At 46.3% G+C, this 17,376-nt stretch overlaps 1 protein-coding gene across 2 annotated transcripts in view; it reads left to right on the top strand.

Moving 5' to 3' along the window:
- LOC126521192 (intermembrane lipid transfer protein VPS13A-like) overlaps positions 1 to 17,376 on the top strand; it is an 820,642-nt gene that overhangs the window by 728,432 nt on the left and 74,834 nt on the right. For both annotated transcript variants that reach the window (XM_050169804.3, XM_055065737.2), the window contains one exon: positions 9,631 to 9,697. In XM_050169804.3, the coding sequence (XP_050025761.2) occupies positions 9,631 to 9,697 (67 nt within the window). The remainder of the gene's footprint in view (positions 1 to 9,630; positions 9,698 to 17,376) is intronic.

The following is a 17,376-nucleotide window of genomic DNA, read 5'->3' as shown; positions in this document are numbered from 1 at the left end:
CAATGGCGTCACGTAACACGTGATCTTAAGAGAGCAGGCACATGGCTAATAAACCCTCGCATGCTACCTAATGACATCTAGGCTGCCAGATTCGAGACCCTCACAATGAATAAATGAGGGAAGAAGGGGAACCGAGAGATTCAATTGAACAGGCAGTTCAAAGGTAAAAGACAGTCCTTGTCCACATCGCTTGAAATCAGCTCAAACTAAATCGACAACCTCCTGATAAGCCACTGGGCAGTCACATCCTAAAAGAACTAAAACATCATAAACTTACCTAAACACTTTAAAAGAAAGAGGTGAGTTGTTAGCATGGTGCAGTGAATTGTTAATAGTAGATAAAAATATGTCATGTAAAATTGGAGCAATGCGCAAACTGATACAGATACCTTTCTTCTGCAGGTAAGTGTGTACAACACAAGGTGTTGTTCAAATAAAATTCCAACAGTGACATAAAATTGCTGTCATTTCAACTTTTCTCACAAATACAGCCTCGTCATTGTTACTTGTGCATTCAAACACATCAGTAAACAGTTTAGTAGAGTGAGGAACAGAATATAATAGGTCTTATATGTCCACTGAATATCCGTAACCCACACTGCCGCAACCCTGAAAAAACAACAACATGGTCAGAACTCTTACTGAGGTACGGATCCTTAACCTCAAGTGCATTAAGAGCTGTGAGAAGAAATCTACTCACCTGGTATTGTCACATCCCTTTCTCGCTCATAATAGACTGAAACGGGTTGTCTAACTCGCAAGTTTTCACACTAAATGCCCAGATAGAGAGTCCCTGGTCAGTTTTATGCAACCCCATTTTTCACATAGTTTAGCAGCATTTCTTTTCACTTTTTCTAAAATGACTTCAGTTAGGTTTAAAATTTTTGGTGATAGCCTGCAAGGCCTTCTCGTTAAATGTGCTGTGCTGTAGGGCCACAAAACCACCTTCTTTGTCAGACTACACTAAACACAGATTATTATCTTGGAAAGGGTTACCACACATTGCGCAGCCAAGTTTTGACGACTAACATGACTCTGGTGGGAAGACCTGTGCGAACTGTCCACACCACCTGGCAGCCATCATTCTCGTTGCTCGCAAGGTGTACGTCCTATTTGCCACACGCTAGTTTAAAGTCAAACGTTCACACACCTGAACATGGGGTTTGAAGCCATACTTCAGCCCTTTATCTAATAATTGCACTGAGTCTTGTGGCATAACGTTGTCTCAAAGCACCTTGAGAAGTGGCCCTAAAACACATCGCTGAAAGACACCCGATTTAACAGAAATAAGGGTAGATGAGTGACTGTTGACGACCACAAACTTGAAGTGGTTAGTGTCAAGACTTCCTCCAGCCATCACATTATGTTGTGATGTAAAAGAATATTTAGCTGCACGAATTACTATCAAGTAGATAACCTCAGCCTCATGATGCTTCGACCATACAGCGTGATTGTCATTGCATTCCGCAATGCGAATAAGACGCTTTTTCTTATTTTTCAGCCTTTAAATGTTCTAGAGAACCATAGTTTACTTATTTGAGCGGAAAGATGCTTTAGGAATAAATTTACTAACAAGTCATTTTGCTTAGTTTCTGTAGAGAATCCAATTTTCTCAAGGGAGTGGGTTTGAAAGGAGCTTTCAAATGTGCCACATGCTATGTGCCAATTATTATAGTTATTCCACTAGATCAACAGGATGGAAACATGTAGTCAATCAACACTCCGCAAGCCAAGCTGTCTATAGTGGATTTTTTAGTGAAGATTGAAGTTATTCCTAAAAAATCTCAAGTAAAGAGTTTTTTTAATGCATGGGCATTAAGAGTGTCAAAGCGGAAAAAAGTGTATGTGTGTGAAGTGTGGAAAGCCGGTCATATGGCAGAGGTATATGTCAGTGTGTTGAGCCTGAAAGAAAGGCTTAAAATATGGTGGCTTGCAATGTGCAGAAAACACGCCCACTATCATTATTTCAGACATTGTATCACAGTAAATCACCCTTTGCCGTGACTCACATTCAACAGGCTCATTATAATTCCGAGTGGATTGACCAGAATAAAAAATTAAAAGCTATTTTTCCCCGAACAATTAAGTTTCAAAACTCCCCTTTTGTGCTGTCAGTTAACTGGCAAAATGGAATTCATTACCAGCAAATGTAGTCACACTAACAGAGTCATCATCTGTCCAAAAGGCATGGCTAACCTATTTGGAAAGCAGCAATGATTCGTCAGAAAATAACTTTATCACCAATCATCCTTTTTTTTGGTATTTGTTCAGTTTCATTATAATGACATCGCGTATTACGTGTTTACTTACATGTAAGCTCATATGTTTGTATAAGTGTTACTTGTTGGGTGTGTTACGCATTGTGTGACTGCTCAAGTGGCTTTATATCTTTTTTTTTGTACACCTGGTATGCTTGTATGAATTGTTAGGTGTGCTAGTTTATGCATTCTGAGTTATTACTGATCAATTCACACACACATGCACGCACGCACATACACAGGGTGCCCCACATAACTTTAGCCAAACTTTAAAAAATATGCAAATGCCATGTAGCTCGACAGAATAAAGGTAATGTTGTTTGCTGTTGCTTGGAGATACTCAAATTATTTTTTCATTCTGCCTAATTAGATAATTAGTCCTAATATGACTTCTCAAATATTATAGTTAGATGAAAAGTGTCAATGAGAAAATTGTAGCACGACATAAAAAACTCCCGATACAGCTTTCTGTTGCTTAATACATACTACATAAAAGTGTTTTTCCAAGTATGAAAACCCTTTCTTTGTGAAAAACACACACACACATGCACGCACACACACACGCACACACACACAAACACACACACATACCAGCCTTCGTCAGAGTACAGTAACGCATGAACAAAACATACACAGCTTTAAAAGCACCATATCAAGAGCAAAGTGCACACTATCTGCGCTGACTAGAACTTACACTGTACATCATAAATCATTATCAATGACACACAGCCACATTATCAAAGAGCCCACACAGCCAGCTGCATGAACCCCGATGTCAAGGGACAGAGCTCCATCCCACGTTCCACGCTGCAAGTCTCCAAATAACCCCGAATAACTCCAAATAACTATCGACTGTAGACAAGCATAAGTCGCAAGAAGTACTGACTAATGCTTCACTCCACCTAGTCCGTATTATATTAAATCACTATGAATCATCGGCAAGCTCACTTTTAAAAGAAGAAAATACCTTAGTTGAGCAACTTATCCTGTATGAAGTACATTTGCTGAATGCTTACGAAGGAAGAAAGGTGAATGCGTTAAGCAAAATAAAAAGTCGGAAACTGTTGCAGGACAATGTCCCGGTAGTAACTGACTCTACCAAACAAAGCTGTTCCGCAACTTCTGTAATCTCAATTGCTAAAACATTGCTGGAGACAACCCACCCAAATACTACCATAGTTAACCTTTCCCATGTTGCGCTTCTGCCTATGGAAGAAAGGGTTCCTTCAAAAGGCCTTAATTTCTGTCCAGCCACCAGGGCACCAGGGGCTTCGACGAATTCTAATCAATGAAAGACATTGAAAGCTTCTCCCGAAATTTAAGACTCAAAGAATATTTTCATGACTGCACTAGCAGAAAACAAGACCACCCTGCTATACCGTCCGCGACACACTGGACACCTGCCTCGCAACGGGACAAATGCCTAGGCCTATATATCAAAGCTGTTTCTCACGTGCTCAACACCTACAAGACACTCACCCCATTCCAGGGAAATCTTTCCACTAGCAAATCCAATGCTCTTAGAAGCCTAACCACAAGCGATGATATTGTTATTGAACCGGCGGACAAGGGTGGCTCAGTCATGATAATGACAAAAAGAAATTACATAAAAGAAGTTGTAAGACAGTTATTTGATGGCACATTTTATAAAAAACTTCCCTGTGATCCTCCCGACGAATTCCTTTCCATGATTAAGGACACCATAAAAGCACTGGTGAAGCAGCAGAAGATTGACGATAAGACAGCACGCTCCTTGATCCCACTTAGTCCAATAGCCGGACGCTTTTACCTGCTACCGCAGATACATTACCCAGTTAATCCAGGCCGTCCGATTGTATCCGGCATAAGAACAGTCACAGAAAACATCTCTCGTTATGTCGACAGATTGATCAAATTTATTCCAGCCACATTTTCTTCTTTTGTTAAGGATACTAATGCTTTTCTTAACAACATAATAGATCTAACCATTCCTGAAGGCTCGCTTCTGGTGACGATATGGATGTCACTTCCCTCTACACGAACATTCCCCACAGGGATGGCATTCAGGCTCTCTTGAACTCCTACGAACACCTCCAGTGTAATAGCCCGATTGACAGCTCAACCCTCGAGATTCTGCTGAAGTTTGTTCTTAAGTTTATCAACTTCGAATTTAATAATTCTCATTATGTACAAATTAGTGGAACATCTATGGGAACGAAAACAGGTCCTAACTATGCAAACGCCTTCATAGGAGTGCTCGAAGATGCATTCCTTAAGAGTGTACGACTAAAACCTATCTACTGTAAATGCTACATCAATAATATATTTTGTATTTGGACACATAGCAAAACAGAACCCTTAAACTTATTGTGGCATTCAACCAGGTACACCCCGCTACAAATTCGCACATCATTACTCACCATTGGCTGTAGACTTCTTTGACATCACTATTACTATTTTTGACAGACTCCTAATCACAAAACTCTACAAAAAGCCAACTGATAATCAATTTCTTCATTTTGAAAGCAGCCATGTGCGTCATTGCAAGTCTGCGATTCCACACAGCCAGGCACAGTGCTTTAGGTGCATATGTTCCAAAAAAGACGATTTTAATTCTTTTTGCCAGAAACTCAAAAAGAAAGTTCTCAACTGTAAATACCCAGAAAAGATGATCGATGACGCGATACACCGAGTGGCAGGACATGACTGGATGGACTTTCTAAAGGGCAGAAACAAGCCCAGTGGCTACCAGTCGGCTAATTTGATACTCACACATTCCACGTTGTGGGGTTGCGCGACCCTCGCGCCTCCCCTGATGTTTTTCCCGCATAGCGCGTCTCCTGTAGTGCGGCTTCGCCGCACACGCGGCGGTCCGAGTGGTACAGGCGCAGTCCGAGAGATGGCGCTAGTGTTGCGCGGCTGCGGGGTTACCCTCGGCGGGAGAGACAAGGCGCGCTCTCTTGGGTTGGAGACGGCAAGCAGCACGGACGTGCCGTGCCGCGGGTGGAGCGACTCTTTTTCCCGGCGGGTCGGGCGCACGGCGTGGACGTCCCACGCGCGCGCGGCGACCGATGCTTCTGCGAGACCGCCTCGCGTGGCGGCCTTCGAGCGCGCCTCCGTTGGCGTGACCGAACACGCGAACGACCAGGCGTTGGGATCCAGCATGGGGCGAACATATTCGCTCGCTCGCGGTGAGTCGGACTTCTAGATTTGTCGCGCGCCCATCGGCATGTTTTGTGGATAGCCACTCGGCTAGCTGGCATTGATCTATGAAAGGTGCAATAAATGCCCTTGTGATTGTTTGCACTACTGTGTTGTCGTTCCTTTGTCCCAAGAGTACGGAGGAGGAACCACGTATCTCCCACATCTGGCTGCCCAACGTGGACCTCGTGGGGCATCGGACGATAATTTTAAGTGTTGCTTCGTTCGAGACCTTTGTTCGAACCGAAGCGTAGGCCTAGCGTGGATTTTGATCGCTAGCGTCGGCGGCGTGCTTTCTTGAGCGAGGCGGCGGTGGCCGTAGTGTGTTTGAACATGTCAACATGCTAAGCCTTTTCGCAAGTGTTTTTTTTTTTAATGACATTCGTCGGTACGAGAGCCACGTGGTCTGCATCCTGGGAGAGCGAGGCTGAGCGCCCGCGGAGCAGTGGCAAGCCTGAAGCGAGTGAGTACGGAAGCCTCGTGGGTGGTCCGAATTTCTTATGTAAATAGCTTCTTCTATCTCTTTGACTCGGATGAAGTCGCGGCTCTGGGAGCCGGGTGGCCGCGGGCCACGGGTGCCACGACGGGCTGACTGGTATTGCGGCCTGGCACCGGGCGCTCCGACACCGTCTTGGACGGTGGGCGCCGTCAACTCGGATGCTGTGTGCACCGAGCGGAGTAGGACCACCTCACAGAGCTAACGTCTCCTCGCGGCTGCCTGTTTTGCGCCCATTTTGGGTGTTGTTTTTGGATGCCGGTTGTTGTCAGAGTAGCGACGATTTAGGCCTAAGGCTTTACGAAGCTGCCTGTCGCACGTGGAGGGACACAACCTGGTGGACCGTGGCGTTGAGGCGTTGCAATTTGCTTCCCTCATTCTATTTAGCCTCGCACGAATTGAAATTACTCGTTCGGCTCAAGGAAGCGAGCTTCGTTCACGTGAACTTAGCATCTGAGTAGCTGCCCGATCTTTTGCTAGCCGAGTTGAACATCGTACCACGTGGGCGATGCGCATGCAGAATTCCTCTCCCTTGCACTACTGTAGTGTTTGCCGAGTGTGTTGAGTTTACGCAGCGTGATTGGAGTCACCCCTGGCTTGCTGCCACCTGCACATCGTCTGCGCTGCTGCCCCGGACTACGATCGAGTCACCCCGGGCGATGGTGATGCTGTGGCCAGTTCGGCGCAGCGACTTCGGCGGCCTCCTGCATCCAGCTCACAACCCTCAGCGGCGGACAAAGGAGCCAGCGGTCACCGACAGCTACGGCGGCTCTTGCCAGCTGGGTGCGTCGGCGCGAGCGACGCTTGCTCGTACCGACTACTGCGTCGTCGTCTCCGGAGTCCTGGCCTGGGATCGTGCCGTCGAGTCGCAAAGCTACTGCTGTGACCGGCGGACGCCAGCGGTGTACCCCAAGGACAGTCGGCTCGCATGTTATGGACAGCGTGTGGACATTTCCCCGGCGCGGCCACTGTTGCATGTACCACCTTGTTCGCGAAGCACGTGTTGATGTTAGACCGTGTCACATGTTTCGCCGGAATAAGAAGTGATTTAAGGTTGGGGGGATGTGGGGTTGCGCGACCCTCGCGCCTCCCCTGATGTTTTTCCCGCATAGCGCGTCTCCTGTAGTGCGGCTTCGCCGCACACGCGGCAGTCCGAGTGGTACAGGCGCAGTCCGAGAGATGGCGCTAGTGTTGCGCGGCTGCGGGGTTACCCTCGGCGGGAGAGACAAGGCGCGCTCTCTTGGGTTGGAGACAGCAAGCAGCACGGACGTGCCGTGCCGCGGGTGGAGCGACTCTTTTTCCCGGCGGGTCGGGCGCACGGCGTGGACGTCCCACGCGCGCGCGGCGACCGATGCTTCTGCGAGACCGCCTCGCGTGGCGGCCTTCGAGCGCGCCTCCGTTGGCGTGACCGAACACGCGAACGACCAGGCGTTGGGATCCAGCATGGGGCGAACATATTCGCTCGCTCGCGGTGAGTCGGACTTCTAGATTTGTCGCGCGCCCATCGGCATGTTTTGTGGATAGCCACTCGGCTAGCTGGCATTGATCTATGAAAGGTGCAATAAATGCCCTTGTGATTGTTTGCACTACTGTGTTGTCGTTCCTTTGTCCCAAGAGTACGGAGGAGGAACCACGTATCTCCCACAACGTCTAACCCTAAGGTCTCGGGCATACTCCCCAAGCACTACAACATTCTCACCCAAAGCGACAGGTTAAAGGCTGTTTTTTTTTTTCTGAGCCACCTCGTGTCGTGTATAGGTGTTCGAAAAACATAGGTGACATACTAATGTCTTCAAAAATCGCTGCTTCTATCCCGACCGGTTGCAGCCGCTGCAATAAACCACATTTCAAAGTTTGTCCTCATATAACACCTGCATTGACTGCCACCAGCATAGCCAGCCAATTCATGTTCGCAATTAAAGGCACTTTCAACTGTAATTCATGTAATGTAGCGTACTTGCTCGAGTGCAGCACTTGCCACATGCAATACATAGGCCAGACTGAAACACCTTTCAGCATCGGTTTTAACAACCACAGATCACATGCCAAATCCCAACCAAACCTACCACACTCGAAACATGTGAACATGCCGGGCCACTCATTTAACAATCTCAAAGTAACCATACTCGAATCTGGATTCCGCACCAGCCATGGTCGCAAGCTTCGCAAATCTTACCTTATTCATAAATTTAACTGTCTCGTCCAGAATAAATGAAAACAAAGGAAAAGTAACTTGTCTAACTTTAGATTGAGCACAATTATGCACTTCCCACACAGTGTACATGTATGATTTCAACACTTTTTTTTGCATGTGGCTTTTTGACGTATGTGGCTTGAAGTTGTACGCTCAATGAAGTTGTACACCTCAATTTTTAGATAATTCCAAGTTGCACTTAGAGATGCCATGTGCTAAACATCACGCCTTTGTATCTGCACGTGTACATCATTTTGTTTTCACTACGCCTAATCATGGAAACCGCCGTCACTTACCTGAGTCATGTTTGTATATATTTTATCTGAACATATCTGCATTTCATTTCTTGTATTCCAAAATGTGTGTCACTGATAATGATTTATGACACCCACTGTAAGTTGTAGTCAGCACAGATAGTGCGCTTAGCAGAATGCGTTGTTGGGCAAGTTGGTTCATTGTATTTGGAAAGATTGGGTGCGTTTTGTAGACGATCACAAGGAAGAAGACGGGACAGGCGCAAAATAACAACTGAGATTTATTCGAGGGAAACACTTAAATATCAGTTCATGCCAGCCAGGCGCATCAGGGTATCAGCAGCAGATAGGAGGAGAAAAAACACAAAATCAGAAAAAACCAATGGCGTGGCTCAGCTAATCATATTTTCTAGGAAACGTGCCTCCCTATTGTAAAGTATGATCGATGTGTCACTGATGCATGCTTGTCCCTTCTTTTTTATATAATATGCCTCTAGAAGCTCCCGTGCTTTTTCGTTACTGCACTTGCGCAGGATCTTTACTTGATTGAGCAGAGGCCTGCATTTATGATCTAGGCAATGCGTGGGTAAATGATGTTGCTCTCGGTTTTTAATAGACCTTTCGTGTTCACGGATTCGCACGTTCAAACAACGGCACATCTGGCCTATGTAGGTTTTGCCGCATGTCAGGGGAATCTGATAAATAACGCCAACTTGGCAATCTACATGGGGGTTCTTGTGTTTCACACCACAGCCACCTTGCTTCTTTCTGGTGTGAAGTCTCCTAATGCGGGCGCAAAGGTGACTCAGCTTGCAGGGACTCAGCTTGCAGCTTACAGATAGTGCGCCCTCTGCTCTTGATACGGTGATTTTAAAGCTGTGTGCATGTTGTTAATGCTTTACTGTACTCTGACGAAGGCTGTTCCACCAGCTGAAAACGTTAAGTAAATACGTTAAGTTAAGAAAACGTTAAGAAAACGTTAAGTTCATCATGTGACCTCATGAGTGTCATGTTTGCTGGCTCAGTGCCGAGAATGGGGTCATTGCAATTGGCTCACACTGCATGACTCTGTTCGTGTACTTCTGTCCCGACTGCTAAGCAGTGCTGCAGCCAGTCGTGGAGTGCCAGAGTTTAGCCTAAGCTGCTATTCTGTTGTTATCACAGTGGAATTTGTCACAACTACTTAGAACAGCATATGAACTGTTATCTTTAACTCACTGTATTTGGAATTTCTTTTTGGTGCTGAAGGGCTGCTGAAATGGGCAAAGGTGTCATGGTGAGGCAGCGGCTACCCAGGTTCATCAACCCTAATCTGGTGAGCCTTGTGATCGATCACTTTCGACCACTGTGAATATCTGTTGTTTTTAATTGTTTCAGTAACTTTCAAGCACATTAACACACAAGCAAAGCTTAACGCAATTTTTAAGTGCATTTATATATCAAGCTGCAACCAAGCACATTAACTTTCTGAGAGATGTTAGGGCAGCATCATTTTACCTTGCCATATCTGGGCTGGTGCACACATCAGCATGCTTCTTGAAGTTCTTGTAAAACAGATAAAATCAGAGGATACACATGAGAGATCAGATGAAGAAGACAACGGGTCTTGTCCCATCGTCTTCATCTGGTTTCTCGTGTGTGTCCGCTGGTTTTTATCCATATTACAATGTGCCAACTGGCCCATTTCACCACTTTGCTACTTTTTGAGGTTTCTTTGTACATGTGTGTGTAATGTGCATTTTTGTGCATGTGCGTTTTTTGCTGACCAAGCTGCAATATAAAGTAGAGCCATTTTTCTAATGTGCAGGCTCGCTAAGCGTTGAGCTATACAGCACTGTCTTGTTTCATTTGATATGCTCATGCCTTCGTGGCTTTGATATACATGTCACCCTTTACGTTGACAGTTAAGCTTTGATAACTAGAGTTCTGTGCAAGAACATGGCTACCTGCCTATTATGATCAGTGTTGCTGCAAGGTAGTGTTGCAAGAAGCGATCCCTGAGGATTGCTCTTAAGATTGAAAATTGTGCAGATCCAACACACATGTTGGATTTGATGTGAAGCGAAGCTTAGTAAAGCAGTAAATAAACACTTTACAACTAATAGTGATGCATATAATTTTGTTTACTTTCATCCGATGCAATTTGTAATATCGTGCAATGTTCATGTTTATCCACCACAAATTTGAAAACTTTATTCTCCCCCATTTTTTATGTTTAAGCACTATGGTCACAATCTATACAAAAATGCAAACTCTAAATCAGGTGGCTGCAAGTGCGGGACATCTACATAGCTATGTCACGAGGACGAAAGTAATGAATTATGCTTGAGGAGGGAAGAATGGTGATTACGGAGGTGTATGCACATAGAAGTATAACGCATACCAAATAACATTTAAGGATTCTGTACTTGTGTCACATTGGCACATACCTATTCTAGAGCATTATCCAAGAATGCACACACACTGAATGGCTAAATCAAAGAGAATAATGCAATCAAGTAATACATTAAATATTGCCACATTTGTTCTATGTAGAAGACAAAGAACAATGGTAGTCTCAGCAGACTCCATCTCGCAGTGGGGAAAATCTAGAGATGAAGAAGACGACTCTACGCTTGATTTCTTAAACAGGCTGCTTTTGTAGTACATCTCCTTGTCTCCTATCCTCGGTGCACCGTGACAAGATAACTTACCATTCCATTAACAGGTCAGTGTGCTTTAGAGATACCTGTAAGCTGACATTATATCTACAGGTTTTATTTCGGAATTTTACACTTGCACTTTTACACTTGCAAGCCAGTTCGCTGGTACTTTCATTCGGCACACATACAAACGAACTCGGATGTATATCTACCTATATATAGATTGTCTCAAAAACCCCACACATCTCGAGACAGTCTTCTGAGAAATCAAAAGTGGGAATTTACGCTCCCATGCCCGGAGCCACTCAGTGAGAAAATCAAGTACCACCCATTTTGTGTGGAACACATGGATCGAACTGGGATTCCATTTGCATTCTTGAAGCAGCTTGGCAATCTTCTTTCCGATAACAAACAGCTGCAGGTAGTATGCTTCACTGCATGGAGGTTCTTACCGCTATCAGTATGCTTCACTGCATTACATGGGTGTAACGAAGCGCAATGGAGTATTATGGAATGCAAATAAGACCTTTGCTGCAGGTGCCCTCTGTATTTTGAGGCACGCATCTTGCTCATTTTTCCTCCAAGTGCCTTGACAGCATCTGCCAAAACAGTGCCATTTCGTCAACATGAATATTTTAATATTCATGTTGACTACAGGTGCTGTAAAAGACGACTGTTATGCAGTTTACTTACATTAGTCGGGTGACAGTGCAGCATAGTCTATACATTTTTTTCTCTTACTTCCACAGTATCATTCTCGAACACTGATTTTGTATAGGAGTCTTGCAGCTGGTGCTGCAGGTGGAGCCCATTTCAGACCAGATGATGATGATGACAAAATGTATTTATTAAGGGATGGCGCGAAGGCCTATAATGGGGAATAGGAAGAGGAGGGGGGAGGCGTATACAGAGCCGTCCTAGAAGCTGCGCGTCCTTGGCGAAAGCCAAGAGCAAGTCCAGAATGGCCCTGTCGGAATCCATCGAGCCAGTTGCCGGTCTAATCCACTCCTCGTAGGACAACACTCGCACCGCCCTCAGGTGGTAGTCCCGCTGTTGAGCGTGTCGCTGGGACTCCCAAAACACATGGGCTGCGGATGGCTGCGTGGCCATGTCGCAGTCAGGGCACCTGTGTGGCGTCTGGAGCGCTTCTTGGTCCGCGGAGGCTGTGGGATGGCCGGGTTCCTGCGATGGAAGGGAGTTGGGAGACGGAGATGGAGGGCGTCTTTCCCGGCGTGGCCGGTACTGTCGCCACCGCTCCAGCACATCCGGTGTGAGGAAAAAGCCGGAACGGAGCCTATGCAGCAGCACCTGCCCCGACCTGGGAAGACCTGCTGGAAGGGGATCTGGGTCTGAGGGCACACTCACACGGAGTTCCCTCTTGCGTCGGTTGGCTGCTGCTCTCAGAGCTCTGTCTGGGTCATACGGGGCTCCATTTGTCGTGTTGCTTGTGCTGGTTGTGAGGGTTTCTGAAGGATCCTGAGAGACGGCGCGGTTGCAAAGAAGGGCGCGCGCCGCCTCATGGGCTCTCTCATTTCCTTCGATGCCCTGGTGACCAGGGATCTTGTTCAGATGACGATAATCAATGCATAAGTCCAAAGTTCAATCCTTCTTTTTCACTAGAACTACAGCAGGTGGCCACAGACTGTTGGGCAGCTGGATAATTTCATTGCACAGTATTTCATCAATTTGTTGCTTTATGGCCTCATGTTGTCGCTTCAAAACTCGGTGCAAGCTCTGAAGTAGTGGTCTTGTAAAGTCATTGGTTATTATACGATGCTTAGCAACTGGTCTCTGTCGAACCCTCAACCCTTTCAGGGTCAATTTTTTTTCGCCTTATGCAACCGCCCAGGGTCAAGTTTTTTATTGCAAATTTAGATTCTTCAGAGGGACTTGTTTCCAAAAACATTTACCGTAATTTTTCTGGGATAACCGTAAAGTGAGAAAAAAATATTTTGTGTTGGTATGTATGTACTGTTTATTCATGAATAACAACAATAAAAAAAAGAAAAGAAACTTATAGGAATTAAAATTTTTATGCATTGTTATCACATAGTTCAAGGCTTAGAAAATGCACACACGAGAATATTTCGCAAATCTCAAATGATCCTGCTCTTACACTAATATTTACGTACATAGCATAATCGAACTGCATAGGTGAGCACACTCAAGAAAACTGTGTTTGTGTGCCTGTCAAAAAAGCAAAAAGTGTGACAAACTTCTTTTTTGCGAGCTTCTTTCGTGCTCGGAGAAACACTTTTAAGTAGCACGTCTTTAGCAATATAAAGCTGTATCGGGAGTTTTTCATGTCGCTCTACAATTTTGTAATCAACATTTCTCATTGAATTATAATATTTGGGGAGTTGACTAATTAATTAAAGCTCACTATCTAATCTGGCGGAATGAAAAAAAATTTATTTGAGTATTTCCAAGTGACGGCAAACAACATTATCTTGGTTCTGTCCAGCTACATGGCATTCACATATTTTTAAACTGTGACTAAAGTTAGCTGGGGCACCCTGTATTTTAGAGAACAACAAACGTAAAAATTTAATAGGGATTTTTATTGATTTCACTAAAGCATTTGATTCTTTTAAGCGCAATCTACTTTTGTGCAAGCTGCAATTCTATGGCATATGTGGCTTATCACACAACATTATTCTGTCCCGTTTGAGCAATCGTAGAAAGTGTGTAGCAATTCGTCATCACCTTTCTTCTGTGAAAACCATTCCTTAAGGCATACCCCAAGGCAGTACTTTAGGACCATACCATTTTAATTTGTTCAATAATAATATCGCACAGATTGATCAGAATTTAAAGTTTGTAATGTATGCGAACGATACAAGTTTATTCATTCTGGATAATAATCCTGTGGCACTATTCCGCCGAAAAAATTTAATTCTCTCAAAACTAGCACTCTGGGCCTCAAGTAATGAGCTAACTATAAATGTGAAGAAAGCCAAGGCAACTGTATTTCGATTAAAGGGCAAGCAACTGCCTGCAGATCTTTCACTCTTTTTAAATGACAATCCAATAGACATAGTCAGCAGTTTTAAATCTTTATGTGTAATATTCACTGGGCATATGCTTTGGGGCATGCAGACCGATTATACAATAACAAGGCTGTCACGAGCAATAGGTTTGCTTCATCGGAATAGAGATGTACTATCTGTGGACATTAGCATGTTGCTATATCACTCACTTTTTCTTTCTAACATACAAGGGGAAGTCAAAAAGTAAAGGGACTTTTGAGAAAAGGTACGTTTATTCTAATGATAGAAAGCTGAAACATACACTATATTTCTACATAACCTCCCTGCACTTCAATGCACTTTGCCTAACGTTTCACAAGCTTTTTGATTCCGTCAGAAAAAAAAGTTTTGGGGTTGCATCTGTACCCAATTTTGCACTGCATCAATGACTTCTGCATTGGTAGCAAATCTTCTTCCCCTGAGCGCTTCCTTTAATGGTCCAAACATATGAAAATTTCTTGGAGCCAGGTCTGGGCTGTATGGAGGGTTTCTAGCAATTCCAACCCAAACTCCTTTATTGTTTCGGCCGTCCATTTGGCAGGATGTGGCCGAGCGTTATCTTGCTGCAGGATGACACTTTTTTGCAGTTTTCCACGACGTTTGGGTCTGATTGCAGGTTTCAATTTAGTTTGCAACACATCACAATAATTGTCACTGTGCACAGTTTCGCCTCTTGGGATGAAATGAATGGCTACCACACCTTCCAGGTCCCAGAATAGTGTTAGCATGATCTCACCAGCTGATAGTTGCCATCTAAATTTCTTACCTTCTGGTGATAAGTTTTTCCAAACCATGCTTACAAGCTTACTTTCTGGTTTGTGACAATGTGCTCAAGTTTCTTCTACAGCAACAATTTGCTGTAAAACTCCATCTCCCTCGCTACAAGAACGGGCCAAATTTGAGAGATGTCCAACTTTTATGCCTCATGCTCCGCTGACAATTCTTTTGGGACCTACCTTGCACTGACTTTCCGAAAATTTAGCCTGTTGTGTGAGATGGAATACACTGATATGTAAAGTATTGGCACTTTCGTCCACTTTGATTTGTCTGTTTTCCATCACCATACCCTCAAAAACTTTCAATTGGTCCTCAGTTGTCAACGTCGATGACCTACTTGATCTTTCCTCGTCACATAAAGCAGTTCTTGCCTGTTTGAAATGCTCTATCCATTCATAGATCTTGCTTCGCGATAAACAACTGTCACCATACTGTGCTTGCATTCGACGAATAATTTACACAGGTTTAACACCTTTCGCAAACAAAAAATGAATCACTGCCCTCATTTCCTCCTTCGTGCAGATCGACAATGGAGCTGCCATGCTTAACGGTCTGCTACATTCTAATGACTAATGCAGGAATAAGAGTGATGCGTTCATAATGCAAAGAAGGGGTATGACGTGCAAACATGGACACAAGAGAAGAGAAGTGGATAACATGAATGCCAACTATCAACTGTGGGAGATACGGGGTTCTCCTCCGTACTCTTGGGACAAAGGAACGACAACACAGTAGTGCAAACAGTCACAAGGGCATTTATTGCACCTTTCATAGATCCATGCCTGCTAGCCGAGTGGCTATCCACAAAACATGCCGATGGGCGCGCAACAAATCTAGAAGTCCGACTCACCGCGAGCGAGCGAATATGTTCGCCCCATGCTGGATCCCAACGCCTGGTCGTTCGCGTGTTCGGTCACGCCAACGGAGGCGCGCTCGAAGGCCGCCACGCGAGGCGGTCTCGCAGAAGCATGGGTCGCCGCGCGCGCGTGGGACGTCCACGCCGTGCGCCCGACCCGCCGGGAAAGAGGGTCGCTCCACCTGCGGCACGGCACGTCCGTGCTGCTTGCTGTCTCCAACCCAAGAGAGCACGCCTTGTCTCTCCCGCCGAGGGTAACCCCGCAGCCGCGCAACACTAGCGCCATCTCTCGGACTGCGCCTGTACCACTCGGACCGCCGCGTGTGCGGCGAAGCCGCACTACAGGAGACGCGCTATGCGGGAAAAACATCAGGGGAGGCGCGAGGGTCGCGCAACCCCACATCCCCCCAACCTTAAATCACTTCTTATTCCGGCGAAACATGTGACACGGTCTAACATCAACACGTGCTTCGCGAACAAGGTGGTACATGCAACAGTGGCCGCGCCGGGGAAATGTCCACACGCTGTCCATAACATGCGAGCCGACTGTCCTTGGGTACACCGCTGGCGTCCGCCGGTCACAGCAGCAGCTTTGCGACTCGACGGCACGATCCCAGGCCAGGACTCTGGAGACGACGACGCAGCAGTCGGTACGAGCAAGCGTCGCTCGCGCCGACGCGCCCTGCTGGCAAGAGCCGCCGTAGCTGTCGGTGACCGCTGGCTCCTTTGTCCGCCGCCGAGGGTTGTGAGCTGGATGCAGGAGGCCGCCGAAGTCGCTGCGCCGAACTGGCCACAGCATCACCATCGCCCGGGGTGACTCGATCGTAGTCCGGGGCAGCAGCGCAGACGATGTGCAGGTGACAGCAAGCCAGGGGTGACTCCAATCACGCTGCGTAAACTCAACACACTCGGCAAACACTACAGTAGTGCAAGGGAGAGGAATTCTGCATGCGCATCGCCCACGTGGTACGATGTTCAACTCGGCTAGCAAAAGATCGGGCAGCTACTCAGATGCTAAGTTCACGTGAACGAAGCTCGCTTTCTTGAGTCGAACGAGTAATTTCAATTCGTGCGAGGCTAACTAGAATGAGGGAAGCAACTTGCAACACCTCAACGCCACGGTCCACCAGGTTGTGTCCCTCCACGTGCGACAGGCAGCTTCGTAAAGCCTTAGGCCTAAATCGTCGCTACCCTGACAACAACCGGCATCCAAAAACAACACCCAAAATGGGCGCAAAACAGGCAGCCGCGAGGAGACGTTAGCTCTGTGAGGTGGTCCTACTCCGCTCGGTGCACACAGCATCCGAGTTGACGGCGCCCACCGTCCCAGACGGTGTCGGAGCGCCCGGTGCCAGGCCGCAATACCAGTCAGCCCGTCGTGGCACCCGTGGCCCGCGGCCACCCGGCTCCCAGAGCCGCGACTTCATCCGAGTCAAAGAGATAGAAGAAGCTATTTACATAAGAAATTCGGACCACCCACGAGGCTTCCGTACTCACTCGCTTCAGGCTTGCCACTGCTCCGCGGGCGCTCAGCCTCGCTCTCCCAGGATGCAGACCACGTGGCTCTCGTACCGACGAATGTCATTAAAAAAAAAAACACTTGCGAAAAGGCTTAGCATGTTGACATGTTCAAACACACTACGGCCACCGCCGCCTCGCTCAAGAAAGCACGCCGCCGACGCTAGCGATC

This window comes from Dermacentor andersoni, chromosome 6 (assembly GCF_023375885.2).
Source record: "Dermacentor andersoni chromosome 6, qqDerAnde1_hic_scaffold, whole genome shotgun sequence".
Classification (NCBI taxonomy): Eukaryota; Metazoa; Arthropoda; class Arachnida; order Ixodida; family Ixodidae; genus Dermacentor; species Dermacentor andersoni.
Note: the sequence above shows the minus strand (reverse complement) of the source record. Positions and strands in the feature narration are given on the sequence as shown.